At 50.1% G+C, this 18,375-nt stretch overlaps 1 protein-coding gene across 3 annotated transcripts in view; it reads right to left on the reverse strand.

Annotated features, from left to right (window-relative positions):
- The window catches only part of ATP11C (ATPase phospholipid transporting 11C), a 120,164-nt gene that overhangs the window by 39,938 nt on the left and 61,851 nt on the right, over window positions 1–18,375 (reverse strand). For 2 of the 3 annotated variants that reach the window (XM_062627400.1, XM_062627397.1), the window contains 2 exons: window positions 3,934–4,002; window positions 3,321–3,435 (listed from right to left, as the gene is read on the reverse strand). In XM_062627400.1, the coding sequence (XP_062483384.1) occupies window positions 3,321–3,435; window positions 3,934–3,958 (140 nt within the window). In that variant the 5' untranslated portion in view covers window positions 3,959–4,002. Of the gene's footprint in view, window positions 1–3,320; window positions 3,436–3,933; window positions 4,003–15,470; window positions 15,624–18,375 lie in introns of those variants that run through there. The other variant, XM_062627396.1, reaches the window with a different exon arrangement.

An 18,375-nucleotide genomic window follows, 5' to 3' on the forward strand; every position in this document is an offset into this window, starting at 1 on the left:
GGCGTTGGTACTTCTCATGTTTGGCAAGTGAAAACACATGGGGCATCACTGACAGGTATCACATGGCAGACAACGCTTGGCAACTACACTGCATGGAGGCAGTGCAGGAGCTCTCACTCGATTCACATCTCGCTGCTCTGGCATCTGAGAGCCACACCTCTGGCAAATACATTTAAAAGGAATTAGAGGTTGTGCCAAGAGGAAAAGACACAGAATTCCCTCTGGGTCATAACAACAAGGCACTGATACACCAGATACAGAGGCACCCAGCTCTGTCCTACACATACATCACACCCAAAGTGCAAAGGTTTCGTGTGAATTTATACATTGCTATTGAGGCACAGCACAAAAGAGCAGACAAAACTCACGGTGTATTTTACACATGGGTTGAACACAGAACTTTGGCATGTAATGAAGTGTGAGGTTACACACCGTGAGCTGCACCGGGCACGGCTTTCCAGCCAAAACCTTTTCCAGCTAAAATAGTTCTGGCAACATGAAACTACTGCAGGGTTCTGTCAGCTCTGTTCATCCCCTCCATGAGATAAATGACCTGGGTAGGTGCAAGGGGGCAAAAGGATCCCTTTGTTTGAGGGAAAATAAAACCTTTTTCAGCCCATCCTAAAGCTTTTAAAAGTCTCTGTTCAAGGTGGAACAATTGCCCACCTCCACTGTCTCCCAGTCTGGAGAGGGGCTTGGGACAAGGACCTGTAGGGACAGGCCAAGGGGAATGGCTTTAACCTGCCCGAGGGGAGACTGAGATGAGCTCTTAGGCAGAAGCTCTTCCCTGTGAGGGTGCTGAGGCGCTGGCACAGGGTGCCCAGAGAAGCTGTGGCTGCCCCATCCCTGGCAGTGTTCAAGGGCAGGTTGGACACAGGGGCTTGGAGCAAGCTGCTCCAGTGGAAGGTGTCCCTGCCCGTGGCAGGGGTTGGAGCTGGAGGAGCTTTGAGGTCCCTTCCAACCCAAACCAGTCTGGGATTCTGTGATTTCCCAACAGGCTGCCATTGAAAAACCAAACCCAGACCCATAGTGCTCACACAGCACTGCTGCCAGCGTAATAGAACCTGAAGAAAAAACCCATAAGCCAAGTAATTTAGCAAAGGCAGTGAGGCTGTAGTGCACTGTCCATTCATAACTGCATGCCAAAGTATGCCATCTACTCAGGACGAGGTTGTACTCAGCTACCCCTAAGCACACTCTTCTACTTTCATCAGTTCCCTTACAGACACAGAGAAGAAAGTTCCAAAAGCCTTGAAACCTCCTGTGGGAAATGCTGAATTTACCCTGGAGCAAGCCCATCACTGTTTGCAAGCCAGGCCTTGCAGTTTATCAGATATCCAGTCCTACAATGTACCTTTTAGACCGACAACAGCAATCAATCAATGCTTTCTCACTAAGGCTGCAAGGGCTGCTCATCTGCATCCAGCAGCAGAACGATGGAGACAGAGAACATAATCGAGGATTATTTCTCTCCGGGAGCTTCTTGTCACTCCTTTCCCCTTCCCCTCAATTTTGTGTGTGTTGTAGAACACATCAGACTAAAAATAAAGGCTTGGGATGCTTTGCAGGAGGACCTGAAATCAGATCCCGGAGGCTGCGCTTGTGAGGTTTATCGCAGGACGGGGAGACTCCTCGTGGCTGGTGGGATCAGAGCAGGAGAGCAGGACCTGCTGCCTAACACTGAAACTCAGGGGTATTTATAGCCACCAGTACCCTTTGCTGTGTCACTACTCGTGTTATTAGCCACGCTTCTGAATCACTTTGTACTGCACTTCCTGATCTAAGCAAAACATGCAGAGCTTGTCTAAATACCAGCAAGTTGGAGAGTCAAACAACACGAATGGAATGGAGCAGAATGGAACAGAACAGAATGGAACAGAATAGAACAAAGTAGAATAATTAGAAATAGCAAAATTACAGATTTCATTAGAAATTAGATTAGAAATTGAATTAGAAACTGAATTAGAAATGGGATTAGAATACACCATTTCAGTTGGAAGGAACCTACAATGATCATCTAGTCCAACTGCCTGACCTCTACAGGGCTGACCAAAAGTTCAAGCTTTATTAAGGGCATTGACCAAATGCCCCTTAAACACTAACAGGCTTGGGGCACCGGCCACCTCTCTGTAAGCCTCTGCCAGTGTTTGACCACCCTCTCAGGAAATAAATGCTTCCTAATGGCCAGTCTAAACCATTCCCACATGTACTTTCACTGGATCCCAGGGAGGAGAGCATCTCCCTGGCCACATCCCATCCTCAGGAAGCTGCACAGAGCCATGAGGTTGTCTCTCAGCCCCCTTTTCTCCTAACTGTGCAAACACGAGGGTCTCAGCCACTCCTCAGAGGCCATGCCTTCCATTGTTTCCAAGATGGCCAGGTACACTGAGGCAGGCTGTTATGATGGTAGGAAGGAGCAGAGAAGCATGACTGAAGTGGTTCTCCTATAAACATGCTGAACGTGTCTGAATCACCGCAAGCTCACAGCTCTCATTAGCTTCTTGATTGAGTTGGACCTATTAGAGGGACAGCAAGACTGCTCATCATGCTAATGCCAGGGTGTTTCCAGAAGCCCTGGAGAAACTGGGCAGAGCTGGGAAGTGCAGATGCCCACAGGACTTCAAAGTCCATCCAAAAAGGGGCCAAAGGAACCCAAGGCTCTCTTCCTTTCCTTACATCTTCCAAGGCAGCCGCTGATGGAAAGCTCCCATGGAGCTGCTGTCAACCTGCTCTCCCTGCAGGAAGAAATCTGCCAAAACAGGTATTATTCAAGGAAATTAAGCATTCCAGGTAACTGAGTCACGAGGCTCAGCAACAAGGAACAGGACGGCCATTAATCTAAGTATGTGGCACAGGCTGCTTAACCCCAAGACATGGGAGCTGTGGCACGCTGCTGAGCCAGCGCGTGGAATGGGGACCCCACACGCTTTGTCCCTGTAATTAGTCCCTTCCTTGGGTTCATTTTGCTTTTTCCACAGTAATGACTCTCCAGTTGTACATGTCAAACACTACTCTGCAGCAGCACGGCATATTTAAGCGGTGACACATGTCCAAGCTTAAGGAAAGCTTGTTGTTAATTAGAAGCTTAATAAACTCAATTTCTGATACATGCAGGCTGACCAGTCAGAGGAATGATGGCCACTTTTTACCCTGCAGTGACTGGCACATTAAATACCACGCCTGGACACCATAAGGGCTTGCATCGTTGCATCTTTTCCCTTGAGAGCTGAAGATAACGCATGGCGCTACCATGAAGATCCCCTGCCTGACCCAAGCAGGTCTTGCCCATCACAGACAAGGGCTAGAAGGCAGCCACATACCTGGGGACTGACGTTAGGTACGTGAGGACTTTAGATACGATCTCCTCGGGCACCTCGTTGAAGCGAGCGTTGTCAGGGAGGGTGATAATCCAAGCCTTGTCTTTCCCTCGGCCACCTGGAATAAGGACAAGGATGCTTCCCTGCGTTGCTCTTGAGGAGGGCCAGCAGCAAAGCCCAGGAACAGAGGTTAAGTCAGAAAACACACTGCCATCATTACAGAATCCTGCCTTTGATTTCAAGCACAACACATACGCAGACGTGCTAGAAAGAAACGTATTAGGTACCAGGTATTTCCTTTATTTACTGAGTGTACTTTACATGGCACAGCAAAAGAAGGCAGAAATACAAGGACAAATCTAGAACCTATAGAAAACCATTTCAAAGCAAAGCCCTTGTTAATGTGTTGAGCGTTTGAAGGCAAGAGCATTTCACATGGCTCGAAACAGAAACCTAATATGCTCTTTCAAACTGCCTCAATGTTTTATTAACAACCTTTCTAGTGGCACTGGAGGCTACCTGATGGATAATATCCCGTGTGGAGTATCATTTTGCCAAATAGCATGGAAGTTTGTCTGGGGTATTTAATTACCACAGAGAAGTTCACTGTACTCACCGGAGAGAAAAGCAAACTCCTTCATCAAATCATCGCTGATGTCCTTTGCACAGATGGGTATTGTGGTTTCTGGGGGGAGGAAAAAGCAAAAGCAGCCATCAGAAAGGAAGCAAAACTCCAAATGTGTATCAATGTGCTCACCCAAAGGTGGGACTTGAACCCAATGCAGCTTCCCTAAATCATATATGAAATCTCCTAACAAAGGACATAGGGATCTCCTAGAAACCACTGATTCTAATGACTCCAACAGGCCAAATGCCATAAATCAGCAGATAATGTATTCTAGCAAATGTACTAAGGGAGTTCGGGTGCTCAACAGGGTGTATCCAATGTTAATTGCTATATTTTGGAGGTACTAACTTTACTCCCTACTCTGCACACTCCCCCAGTGCTCCCTAACCTTGGCAGTGCAATGGGCTGAGGTTTCTGCTGGCATCAGCAGCATCCAAGGCTGCCACGCTGGGAACAAGGCTGGGTTTTCACACTGTTAGAGTCTTTAATTTTGAGCAGATGAGCTTCTGAACTCCTGGTTCCATGGAAAGGCTGTGCTGGCTTTGGGTTATTAGATTTCTTCTTAATTAAATAATGGGAGAGGCTGGTTTCATGCCACGTTTAGCACACTGACCATGTCAGCAGCAATGGAAGGTTACACATGGTTTTACCTGGGAGAAAGAAACACAAACCAGACTGAACACAAAGGGATGCTTAGAGCTGGTCCACATTTATCTATAAATGGAATGATAGCTTAAAATGAAACAACCTTGTTCCTGCAAATAAAGGACATCTCTACAGATTAGAGTCACTGTGCTCTCTGATAATCACATTTTAAACACTGATTATTGCACAGAGTCAGTCCTAGGGAGTAATCTTCTGGCTGTTTCAAATGACATGGGCTGCATACTCCAGCACACTCCAGCGTAATCAGTATTTATTCTATTTCACTGTTCCCAAAGGCTTTCTGCTCACTTCAGCTTTATCTATGGATTTTTTGGGCCCTTGGTGGGCTGCATGGAACAGCAGCACCCAGCGGTGCACGAGGTGATGGGGACCCTGCTCCCGCATCCCCACTTGCCATGGGCTCCTCTCTGCTCTTCCATGCACACATCTTTCCCTCTGACAGATAAAAATGTGATTTCTGTTTGCTAAGGATCAACTGGCATCTACAGAAGCATTCTTCATCTTAACAGGCCGCAGAACGGGTCTTGCTAAGAAAGAAGTTTGCCTTGCAAAGCTATTTCAAACATTCGCATTCAACTGCTTCACCTAACTCGAGGACAAGCTGCAGCCACAGATTTCTCCTCTACCAGTAGATTTCTTTCTCCAGGTCAATAGTTTCACACTGATAAAAATGCATATTTAATAACTTCAGGTGCTCCAACACATGAAGCAGATGATATTAAACACGCTGGGCTTTGAAAACACAAGACCAAAGACATAGGCACACTTATTTGCCTCGGAACAGCGTGGGGTTGTTCAGCAGCCTGTCTGCCTTTGTAGTCGAGGTGAAGTCAGCTCTTCTTCCCTACCCATGGCTTGGCCATGCACTAGGACACCCCTGTGTGACTCAAGTGCTCAGCGGTAAAAGCAGTCACAGCTACAGGTGTACAAGTAAATGAGGCTTTTGTTTCTGGGTCTGCAGTGATATGGGAGGGGTGCGCTGGTTTATTGAGAGCTGTCAAGGAAACAGGCTGGGAAAGCATTAAAACAAGCCGGAGACAAGTATGGTTGGGGAAAAAAAGCACTTTCCCACAAGTATTTTCAAACCTTGCTTTACAGAAATGAATACAATCTCAAAAACGTGTTTTTTAACCCCAGAGTGCAGTGCTTATTCTCTCACATCTCACCTACAGTTTATCATAGAGTCATCTACTGGTTTGGGTTGGCAGGGACCTTAAAGCTCATCCAGTCCCAACCCCCTGCCACGGGCAGGGACACCTTCCACTAGAGCAGGGTGCTCCAAGCTCCAACCTGCTTCCCAAGGGATGACATTTCTGGAAAAGGGCACTCAGCCCTTTCAGAAAACCAGCCGCTTCCGAGCAGTCCCAAAATAACCCATTTGAGGAAAAACTGGGTGGGAGTACTTTACTTCAGGCAATGAAGACTCAGGGAGCATTTCCCTTACATTTCCCATCTCCTGTAGCGTAGGAGAATCCAACAGGCGAAACAGGAGCAGGATAACTGCCCTTTGGTAAGGTCAAGGCACGACAATAGGCTGATTGTGGTCCTATTAGATCTGCTCCTTGGCCATCAAACCCAACCTCTTGGGCAAACGTTAGGGAAAATCAAGTGTTGGCACCAGATTCACAAGCGTGTTGCTGTGCCTGAGGCACATCAGTGGGATGCTGCTATAAATCCTCTACAGAAGCATGACCCTTGTCCTCAAATACGAATCTCTGGAAAAAGAGCAGTGAAAAGCAGTGGGGCACAGATAAAAACAAGGCTTTAGCTGATTGTGCGTTAGCAAACTGGGGGGTTCTTATTTGGAGGACTCTCTTGGGACAGTACAGAAAAGACCCCAGGGTACAGCCCACACTGGCTATGAACCGCATAGCCTGCATCTCACTGGCACAAGGCAGAGGAAGTCCAGGTTTCATGCAGGTCCACTCATTCCTCTTAAAATAGGCTTTGTGATCATCAGCTACTAGAGATTAGAGCTGTGCTGTTATAAAATGAAGCGTGAACTGCCTTGTGTTACAGCATCCCAAACTGCACTGCTAACCCCATACAGTCTGTATGACCTCAGGCTTTAGGGTCTTACTAAAACCAAGCAGCATCTCAATGATAAACTGTTAGAACAGCGTAGTAACATCTTTGATATAGGCTCTAACCTGGGTATTTATAAAATGCTGCTGCAGTTATTACATTCAGAGACTCCTCTATGGAGGAGATCGTTGCCATGACACAGAGTTTCGGAGGATGCGTGAAGCCAAGCAGGGACAAGACAAAGGGGAAATACAGAGCTCTGTACCCCATCGAGAAAAACTAACGTGGCTCAGCAGGAAACGTGCTGACTCAGCCCTGTCCCCATCATTTGGCTTACACAGCCCACAACGTTTTGCTGGGTCCTCTCCATAGGACTGTATCTCGAGGCTGTTGCACAGATTGCAGCTGTGAGAATGATGCTCACTGTCAGCGATCCTCCCTTTTGGGGGGATTCAAGCACAGAGGGACTTCCACAAAGGGTGGGGAGGGAACAGCTATAGTCCGAGTCCAAACCCCTCTCATAAACCTCAAATGAACACTGAAGATCCTTGCTCTTTGGTAACTATTGTTTCCTTTCCCTTTCCAAACTTCACAGCCCCGCAGCATCTGCAGACAGCAGCTGTGTCACACATCTGCCAAGCCCAAATATTGTTTGCAGCTATAAAACCCATTTGGAGATGCCTTTGTTGTGAATGAAGAATAGCAGCTCTTCAGAGGAGGGCTGCTGCCGTAGTCTAGGAAACAAAACTGAAGTAAATCAAATGCAAAGGGTAAAGGATCACATTGAGCTTCTCCGCGATCTGCTTCTTGTCGGCTGCTTGTCCGTTCAGACGTCTACACCCAGCGAAGCAGCATTTATTTGGTGCCAAGGGAGCCTGCGGAGCAGCACGGTTATAACCTATTTCCACTTCTGGCAGTGACTTCCTGGGCTAACCATCAGCCTTTGGTTGTCCTCCTGTTCCTTTGAGGCTAAGGATAAACCAACAGCATTTACAGGAAGGTCTGGTGCTTGGGGGGGGCCCTGTGTGAGGCCAGCATCAGCGTGAGCCTCCCTGAACAGCCCATGGAGAACAAGCAAGGCTGGGTGGGAGGATTAAGCCATCCCCATCTCGTCTGCTTTATGCAGGAATGGGAAGGGAAATCCCTTAGAGAGAGTGCCCCAGCCATGAACCCAGTGCAATGCAGAGAGCAGCCCTTTCAGCTCCTCCTGCTGAAGCTGCTCCGCCTGGCAAAATTAAACATTTATTGGAGCAAGGAACAGAGACACAGCCTTGTCTGAGGAGGAAGCCAATGCACCACCCTGCAGTGTGCCCCCTAACTCAGTCTGCATTGCTATACCCACACAAAGCAATCAGAGAGGCCCTGCAGCCCACCGCTGGGTGCACTCAACGTGGATAAGGGAAGAGGAAAAGGGGGACATTCAGAGTGATGGTGTTTGTCTTCCCAAGTCACTGCTATGTGTGCTGCTGTGGTGGAGCACCTGCCTGCCCACGGGAGGTGATGAATGGATTCCTTGCTTTGCTTGCGTGCATCGCTTCTGCTTTACCTATTAAACCATCTTTATCCAACCCATGAGTTTTCTCTCTTCCACTCTTCCAGTTCTCTCCCCATCCCACCAGGAGGGCAGAAAGCGGCTTTGTGGGGCTCAGTTGTGTGCTGAGGTTAAACCACAACCGTGTCCTAGGACAAGCGGCTGAGCCTCACCCTTCTTTCTCACTGAACAATTCCCAAAGCCTTTGGACTCAACCGAATCCACACGGAACATCCCCATTCTCCCTATCAGCACACCACGTCCAGCAAGCAAGACGAAGGGAGCGATGAGAGCAGAAGCACTGGGTTACACTGCCTGCAAAGTGCCACCCAGCAGTAACCAGCGCGTTTGCAGGAGGTCTGTCACACAGCATGGAGACGAGTGGCCAAGTGCCTGTCCCTTGGGAAGGAGCGGGGCAGGGCAGAGCAGAGAGCAGTGTTCAACCCGTATCTTCCCATGGATCACACCCCACCTGCATCATGTCCAAGCAGTGGCTGCCCTGACGAGTGCACAGCCTGGAGTAGGAGCCTCATTTCCTCATCACTGCATCCACCCTCCCACACCTCCGTACCTGCCCAAGGATAGGACAGGATGCTGTGTACAGTGTTTACACGGTGTTTGTGGGAAGCAGAGCCAGGAAGGGCTGAATCCTTAACAACAGACATAACATTTTTATCTATGAGAGGAACAAATGTGTTCATGGAAGAGCAGAGAGAGCCCCTGGCCAGGCAGCGGGACGCTGGTGGAGATCCCGTGCTGAACTGCACGTCCATGACAAGCAGAGAATGGGACATTGTGCTCCCCAACAAGGCCTGCTGTATTCACCAAAAGCTTATCCCCAGGATCTGGTCTGAGCAGAGAACTGACAGCCAAGTCCTGGGGCTCCTTCCTGGCTTCGACACTAAACTCTCTGGTAGCCGGGGGCAAACTGTGTCTCCTGCAGCTTCAGTTCCTCACTGGGAATGGGAACAGACACAAGTGCCAACAGGATACGGTGCTACCACAGGGCAATGAGCATGTCTGATGCCAAAGGGCAGAAAAGACCCCAGCAGCCCCCATCCATCAGGCTGATGTGGTGTCCATGGGTCGAGCAAGAGCTAACATCAAAGGGAGGGTGTTAAAACCCCTGTTGACCCTAACATTGAATGGTGTAGGACCAACATGGACAGCTGGGAAAGAAGAGGTCTCCACAACCCACAGGACTGCTTTCTAGATGCACCAAAGAGCTGAAGGTCTCGGGATCGGCACTGAAGCCCACCAGCACAGACTTGGTGGCTTCCTCCCCATAGATCTGAGGCCAAGGGATCATTCTTCCCTACAGGTGAGTTTTCAGAGCATGCTGGCTTACAGGGACTGACGTCCCATATCAAGGACTCCTAAAGATTCATAGGGCAGAATAGCAAAGGGGCCCAATAGTAAGAGACATTTCTACTCATTCCCACCGCAGTCATCCAGGGCTGCAGAGCACACAACAGCCTAATGCATTATAGCTGAGGTAATAGCTTGGCCACAGATATAGACCTGTGGGGACCTTTTCCCCATGTGAGGAACAAAGCACATCCTGCATCCATCAAATTCCCTCCTCTCCACACCCACGCAGTTCAGCTGCTGAAGAAACTTAAGGACTTGGTTGCTCAAAGCGCAAAAGCTGCTGAGACCCTCTTCTGCATTTGCAATTGATCCCAGGTACATTGCAGAAGGTATCTGTGTAACCATCAGTCATCTCTAAGAGCAGTGCTCAGCTGCACACACCTTTGTATGCGCCAAAACCACCTTCAGCTGCTCACACATCCTGCCCTGACACACAGACACTCACTGGGGGTGCCTGTTGCAAAGGCACTGATGCTGTCCATGGAACAAACTCACCTTTAGCCATCTCAGTGCAAGAACACCACTTGCTGCTGCTGCCCTAACCTGGCACGCTGCAGAGTGTGTAATTCCAGGTGGGGCAGCCATTCCCTGTGCCAAGGGAGCAACACAAAAGAGCCATTAAAATATTCATGGCAGAAAGCTTCAATACCCTCGACTGCTGCATGTCCTTTGTGTCCCCTGCCCGGAGGGACAGCTTGTACCTTGCTGTGACTGGAGGCTGCATGGGAGCATCTGCATCCCCCGAACCCTGGGCACCAGCTCGTAACTACAGCCAGTCAAACCCGGGTTTCATTTGGAGGAAAGATCAGTAATTAGATTAGGTCTGTAATGCCTGCATTTCTGGAAGACATGATGTATTGATCCTGAGGAAGATGATGGGGCTTCTCAGCCTGTTCTGTCAATTGGCTGATGGCAAACCTCCCAGTACACACTGAACAGAGGCGCTTGCAAACCCCACTTGTACAGGGTGATTGAGCTGCACCTCCATCATCACAATCCAGGGGACAAGGGACGGCAGAGCTGAACCCCATCCCTGGCAGTGTTCAAGGGCAGGTTGGACACAGGGGCTTGGAGCAAGCTGCTCTAGTGGAAGGTGTCCCTGCCTGTGGCAGGGGTTGGAGCTGGAGGAGCTTTAAGGTGCCTTCAACACAAACCAGCCTGGGATTCTATGAAGTTCCAGTTCAGCAGAGCAAGGGGTGTTTTCATCAGAGACCTAAAGGGCAGCAGCCACCACACCACTGCTTCAAAGGAACACCCATGCCTCGTGCATGATAGGCACCGGCCTTCCAATACAGCCACCACCCTCCATGGCCGCATGGGCATGAACACAGACCCCTCTTCCCCAAATCACTGCCATTACTGTCCATATGTGAGCACGCTGCAGTGAAAACCATGTACACTTCACCAGGAGCATCACCTCATGTCACAGATGAGAAATCAAAGCACTTACATCACACAGAAACACATTAAAACCACCCAGGGATCTAAAAAGGCTGTGGAAAGCCTCAAGAGGTTTGGTCCAGCACTAGGTGTGATGGGTTGGTCACCACACCAGGCCCAAAGACTCCTTAAATTAACCTTTGTCAGCCTAGGGAGGATATTTTAGGGAAAGGCTCACTCTTTGCAAGTCCTTCCTTTTATCCCTCCCCAAGCACCTACTCCAGCACAGCGTAGGAGGCAGGATACGGCACCAGATGGTCCTCTCTTCTGACCTAGTGGCTGTGCTTCTCCACCAAGGCCTTCTGGGGCTTGTCTGCAGCGGATGCTTCAGCACAAGGACATCTCCATCCCCCAAAGCTGGGAGTGTGCTCAGCTAAGAAACCATGCAGCAAAACCACCCTGAAATGAAGCTTCTGGAGGACTAGAATGACCTTTGCAAAAGGCTTTTGATTTATACACACTGAGGAGAAGAGTACAAATGCAAAGGAAAATGATGTGAAAGAAAAAATAAAGATAAGAAATAGGGAGAAAATGTTAACTCAGTGCAGAGCAGGCTTGTGGACCATCATGCAGGCAGCTGAATCATCACCTTACAATAGGAGCTGAGCAGCCATTGAAGAGGGATTGGATGCACTGCATCCAGGCGTGCACAGAGTGACCCTGGCTCAGGCCCCAGAGCAGAAACCTCTGCTCCTGGGCATCCCTCCAGCATCTACCCATCAGGAATCACTGGCTGAAAGCAGGAGCACCCAAAGCACTGGTGTGGCACATCTGTGGTACCTTACTGACACATCAAACCAGCACAAACTCCTTCTGCTCACCACGAGGCAGTGGGGCAGCCAGCTCAGGATCCCACCTTTATGGGAATACCATCCACCAAGTCAGTTCTGGGAGCTGGAGTGAGCACAGAAGTGTCCCCAGGAGCCAGGGCTGAGCCATGCTGACAGCAAGGAGGATGCTGCTCACGGGAGGTCGAAAGGTCCAGGGTGCTCCCGCGTGATGGAGACCACTGAGGTTTCCTTGGGGGTGGAATCTCTTCCCATTTAGATCTGACAGCTGACAAACTGGAAGCTTCACTTGGAAAAGGCAAAGCAAAAATCAACTACATGGCAACAAGGCTTGTGTGTTCCGGAAGACCCACTAATGCATGGGAACAAGATACTGGATGCTCCCATGTTTCCATGTCCCATCAGATAAACTATCTATCTTCTCGCATCACCCCAAACCTAAGTGAAAAGTGGGAAAGATAAAAGCCAGCTCCACTATACACGAATTTACATCGACTGCAAGAAACGTAATAGAAGTTTCTCAACACCCACCCGTGTGGATTCAAACGCAGTGTGGGAGCTGAGAAAATCCAGTTCCTTGCGTTTCTGCTACTTAGGATCTTCAATGTGCTTTTAGTTGTCTCCTAGTCCCAGTTTCAGGCATTACGAGAGGCTCAGGTGCACACCAGCACCAGGGCATGATTGCCATCTGTGCGCGTTTAGCGTCTGCCACCAGAACGCACCTTCCTGGCCAACATCAGCAGCCTCCAAACCACAGCCTATTCAGAACTAAAGACTTCCAAAGCCCAATAAAACCATCATAAAAGCATACACACCTCAAGCACTTCCCCATCACCATTCAACCCCATGCAAGCGGTCTTTTTTCCAAGCCAAATTCTAGCTTTGTGCACAAAGCAACCCTTCGGAGATACGAACAGCAGTGAAGGACCCCATCACCTGCCTAGGAATATGGAATTCACTTCACTGAGGTCAATGGAACAATGGATTTGCTTTTATAGCTCGTAGAGCCAGGAAACTGAACTGTGCAGCCAGGTTCTCACAATGGCATCATCTGGAAACTCAGCTGCAAAGTGTTCAAGGCCAGGTTGGACGGAGCTTGGAGCAAGCTGCTCTAGCGGGGAAGGGGTCCCTGCCCGTGGCAGGTGTTGGAACTGGATGAGCTTTAAGGCCCCTTCCAACCCAAACCATCCCATGCAAATGGAGATGCCCAATTCTGGCATACCCTGTTGACAAAAGCACATCTCCAAACCCAGCCAAGCACTCTGCATCCCGGGAGCTTCCAACCCGGTGCCGCTGCCAAACCAAGTCCAGCCTTGCCCGTGAGGAAAAGGGGTTTGGAAAACAAGGCAGCATCACCCAGCCCCTTCCACCACAGCTCCTCACACTCCTGGTCCTCTGCACCCAGGTTTGCAATGGCCTTCAGTGGGGCAGGCTGGCAGATAAGAGCATTGAAGCTTTGGCACAAAGCAAGATGGGGAGTGCGTGACCCGAGATGCGCTCACCACACATACTGAAACAAGCAGCATCACACCAACATGTGTCAGTCAGCACAAAGTTGCCTCTTTGCAGCTCCAGGATCTCCCTGCAAGTCCTATCCACCGAACCTGACTTGAACAAAAGGCTCCTACCACAAGCACAACCACTGACATCGAGCTCTGACCTTCCCGTTGCCAAGGGAAGCTCCATGCCTCCAAGCATCCTCCAGTTTGATGCCAAAGACAGTGCTTTGGAAGAGTCCTTCTTCCCTGCCCCCCCCCCCCCCCCCATATTTCCACTTCAACAACACTTCAATTGCTTTCCTCCTACTCAGCCCTGCTGTCACTTCACTTTTGTCCTCCTAAATGAATGATAAACCATTAAACTGTGGTTGTAGCAAATGGGATGTAGGGAGAGGAAGCACATCCCACATACTACTGACTGCTCCCAGACTACTACTGCTCCGTGGTCCACTCAACAGGGTCTGCCTTGATGGCAGCACAGAGCTTTCACAGGGAGGGAGCTCAAACCATTGTAGAGATGAGAACAGCTGTAAAAGGCTTGGGATTTATACAGGCTTATCCCAGGTATGGGGAAAACACCACCTTCTACTGGAAACAATCAAGTTTCCTACACCAATGCATGAAGGGAAATGCTTAAAGCATGGTCCCACATCAAGCTGAATGCTTGGAAATCAGCCATGAGAGGAGAAAGAAAACCTTCTGATTTACTTTTAATCTCATGATTTAGGGAACCTTACTCCACTTTGTATCTTTGTCAATCATCTTAAGATTCTATGTAGGTGCCAAACCGCATGTCCAGACCCTGCAGCTATAACCACACAAAAGTGCTTTTGTGGAGATATCTTGATTCCTTATGAGCATCATACAAAGGTCATCTGCCAAGAGCTGGTCAGAAGACAGGGTTCATGCTAAGGGAAACCCACTGCCCGCTCTCACCCATCACGTTGCTCACAGAAGATGCTGTTCACTATCTGCATCCCCATCCTTGTGTCACCCCACTCCTGTTCCAGCACGTGGGTGTTTCATTGCTGGTACCAGCACAAGGAGGATCAGACTGTTTTAATCACATCCGTTCCAGCAGCACCCTGTGCTGCCTAGCCCAACCACCCCTGCCACTGTTTCCCTACTCCCTATGGAGGGTGCAGGCAAAGGAGCAGGGCAGCAAGGGTCCAACAGGCAGGATCACAGCAATAGAAGGTGCTCTCATGGGCATCATCCCACAGGACATTGTAATACAAGCAGCTCCTAGAAGCAAGTGACACATTGGTAAAGTCCTCACCTCTGACTTGTACTCCCAATACATTCCTCCTGCCCCCCAAACTGTGCTCTGGGATGAGACTGGAAGCATTTGTGGGGTCGGTGTGTCTTTGGTGTGCCTGGCAGGGCTCCAGGCTGTGGACAAGTGAGGAATGATGAGTGCCTTCACCGCCTGAGAAGGTACACATCCCATAGCAAGGCTGGAGCACCCCAGAATGCCACCACATATCCGGGATTCTGGAAGACCACTGCAAGAAAAGCCACTGTTTTCCCCACAAGGGAACAACATAAAGAAGTCAGGGCTCCATGAGCAGATCGTTGTCCATTCAAAGAGGCAGGAGAGCAGCTTACAGCCAGGGAGTAAGGAATCACATTGCGTTTGCTTCTCGCATGGAGGGTCTGCAGCCATACAGCACAGCAACATCATCACCAATCAGTGCATTCCCCAGCACAGCCTGGAACTGAGCGAGGTTTAAAGCCCAAAGGATGAGGGAGGGAACAGGGGGAGCCTGACAGAGACACTTCACACACATCTACTGCTTTTCCACTTCAGAAACTGGGAAAGGCACAACACAGTCCTCAGTCCTCAGGCTAAGGCGCAACTTCCCAGGGAAGACTTCTTTAGGTCTGCCCATGGGGAACCTAAGAGAGGGGATTAACACCGGCAAATACCCGAGAACAACCTCCCGTCTTCCCACGGCATTTCCAGCCGTGCATTCCAGCACAAGGACACGCCAGCAGCACAATGCGAACAGCTTCTCCTTACGAACCCGTCCCACACTCAGGACTCCACAACACCCATCACCCCGGCTCCTCAACCCTCCCCGGCCGCCGGGTACCAACGCGGCCGTCCCGGTGCCCCTCCGCGGAGCCGGGAGCCCCGTCCGGCCCGGCGCAGCGCGATGTCCGGATACCCGCGGTACCTGTGCCCCCCGCACGGGCACTCACCGGCGGCGGCGGCCTCCAGCAGCGCGGCGGCCCGCAGCAGGCAGTAGTACCGCTCCATCTCCCCCGCCGACGTGCCCCCCGGCGGCGGGCGGGCCGGGGCCGGGGCCGCGGCCAGGGCCATGCCCCGCGGCTCCGCTCCACCGCCCGCACCGCTCCGCCGCCACCGCCGCCCCGGGCCCGCGCGGCCGCCGAGGCGGGGCCGGGAGAAGCGGGCGGCCGCCGACACGGCCCCGACACCGCCTCTGCCCGGCCCAGCACCGCCCCCAGCACCGCCCGCTGCCGAGCGCCGCGGGTGCCGTGGTTCCTGCTTTGATCGCCTCCTTTTCCACCACTTTTTATCCCCATTTCATCCCTTTTATCCCTCCCCCCCTTCCCCTTTCTTCTTTCCTCCCCCCTTTCCCCCTCTTTCTTTCACTTTTTCCTTTTTTTAATTTTTTATTTTTCAATGTTTTCCTTTCCCCTTTTTTAGTTTCATCTTTTTTTATTTTTCCTATTTTTTTCCCTTTCTTCTTTTATTTCCCTTTTTTTCTTTTTTTTTTTTTGCTCTATTTTGTTTTCTCTTATTTTTCCCTTTTTCCTGTTTTCCACCCTTTTTTTCCTTTCCCTTTCTTCCCTTTTTTCATTTTTAAATTATTTTTCCTTTTTTCCCTTTTTCCTTTCGCTTTTTCTGTTTTCCTTTCTTCCCTTCCCCCCCCCCCTTATTTCCTTTATTTTTCCTTATTTTTTTTCCCTTTTTTTCCCTTTTCCTCATTATTTTTTCTAATTCCCGGCTGCTCCCCACTGTCCCAGCACACCCCCAGCAGCCAAACCCCCTCCCCACCTTACTCCCTGTAGCATTTCACTACGGAGAAACTCATTAAATCCTAACCAGTGTCTTCCTGCAAGCACCATTCAAGCAAATTCCCCTACCAACACATGGGGAACCTGAAGCCATTCCACGGCTGGAGCTGGGCAGAGCCCTAAGCACAGCACCGGCCTGACCCACCGGCCTCAGTTTCCCCGATGCTGAGGTTCAAACGATGCCAGCTCATTCTCAGCCGGAGCCTGAGCAGCCCAGGAAGGCAGCACGGAGAAGTGGATGGTCTTGTTTTTCCAAAAGAGCCTTTTAATTACGCTCCTCCCTGGAATAGCCACCTTTTTCCAGCACTCCAGCAGGCAGGGCCATTAATTCAGGAGCCGAGGTCTAACAATGGTACTAGGAGAAACACCGTCTTTGGGCAGACCTTGTCCCTTCCTACACTGACCCATTCAATCAGTGCTCCTCATTCCTACCACAGCAGATCCTCGCTAACTGAACAACAGGCAATGTTCTGTCTGGTTACGAAGCACATCTTGTGTGACACTGAGGGTTCCTGTGCGGTTACTCATCAAAACACCCAGCTCAGGGGCACAGCAGTGAAATGTGGTTCTAAAATAGCCTTATGCAAGGTTATGAGCACAGAAACACAGCCATGCCACCTTCCTGCTCTTTTCTTATCACAGGAATGCTCTTTTCCCTGAACTGCTCATGCAGAAATGAGGCCCATCTAAAATCTCTTCTTCATTCTGCCATGGCTGATACGCACCCACTTCTAACACTGGCTTTGGCACAACTAAAGCAGTGGAAGATACAGCTATGTTATCCCTAAGGTTTGGCACTCAATCCGTTTCTTGCCCTCTGAGCAGAAAACAGAACAATGAAGCCTGGATCTGGACCAGGTCTTTGCAGCCAATGCACCCTATCTGAGCCCCTGGACTGCAGCAGCGGATGCCAGCAGGAATCCCGCACATCCCAAAGCAGCATCTCCTCCAGCCAATTCAGCTGGCACAAGGAAGCACCAGCCAGCTCAGCACGGAAAAGCTGCGCTGGCTCAAACAGAGGGACAATTGGTCATGGCTTTTCCTTAGCATCAGTCCCTCACAGGCTTGTATAGCCACAACGATTCCTGTTTTGGAAACCTGGCTGTGTACAGTCCCTCCTTTTGGGCATGTCAGGATGAACGCCCAGCTATTCCAGCAACACACTCAGCACAGGCAATGTCCACTTGCATTTACACTGCCAGAAGCTATTCCACATATCTGTCTCCCCCAGAGACAAGTGTTACCTCTGCCTGCCCAAGGAACGATAAGCAGAGATAGAAGGAACAAGGAAACAGATTAAAAGCAAACAAAGGCAGCCAGAAACACGGATCTCTCTTTTCCAGGGATTTTCTGCCCAGGCTCCATAACAACATTCAGTGCCCTTTCAGAGCCAAAACCTTGCCAGCAATTGCAGCACCTCTGTTTGCAGAATGGGTGCAATTCCTTCCCCTTAAATCAAAGGGGGAAAGGTGTAAGGAGAACTCTTCCTAATGTCATTAATTCCAGGTTAAAGGCTAGGAAAAAAAACCCCAAACCTCAAACAAAATTCGAAACCTCCTTTTTCTCCCCAAAAATTAAGGCTAGAAGGTTCTGTTGGGACTGGTGCCATAATCCAGATTTGAGAAATCACCCTTCCAAAATACCCATTTATTCAGCCAGGAATGGTCCATTTTAGGGAACCACAGACATCTGAGGCCTCACAGTGATGCGATCACCTTTTGTGACTGATCCGGATAATCCCATCAGCCAATTCTCTGCAGTATACACTTGTATTATCACTCAGAGAAAACACAGGTTTCATTTCCGCAGCTTCCATAAGCTGCCGCCTTCATCTTTCATCATGGGACCACAGAGAAAGCGAAGGGCTGAGCAGCGAGTCCGGCTGCTCCAGCCCCACGCATCGCTGGAGGCATCGCTCGGTTAGAAAGCGCGTTGACAAACGCTCACCCATCACCATCAGCTCAATCCACCCCATCTCCCAGCCTGCCCTTCAGAAACACCGCTCTCCCGACAGCTGCTGGGGAAAACACTTTCTGGTCAAAGGGGTAATTTAACTTGTCACCCT

The sequence above is a fragment of the Pezoporus occidentalis genome, unplaced genomic scaffold (genome assembly GCF_034315485.1).
Source record: "Pezoporus occidentalis ecotype Australia unplaced genomic scaffold, CSIRO_AGI_Poc_V1 ctg30, whole genome shotgun sequence".
Lineage (NCBI taxonomy): Eukaryota > Metazoa > Chordata > Aves > Psittaciformes > Psittacidae > Pezoporus > Pezoporus occidentalis.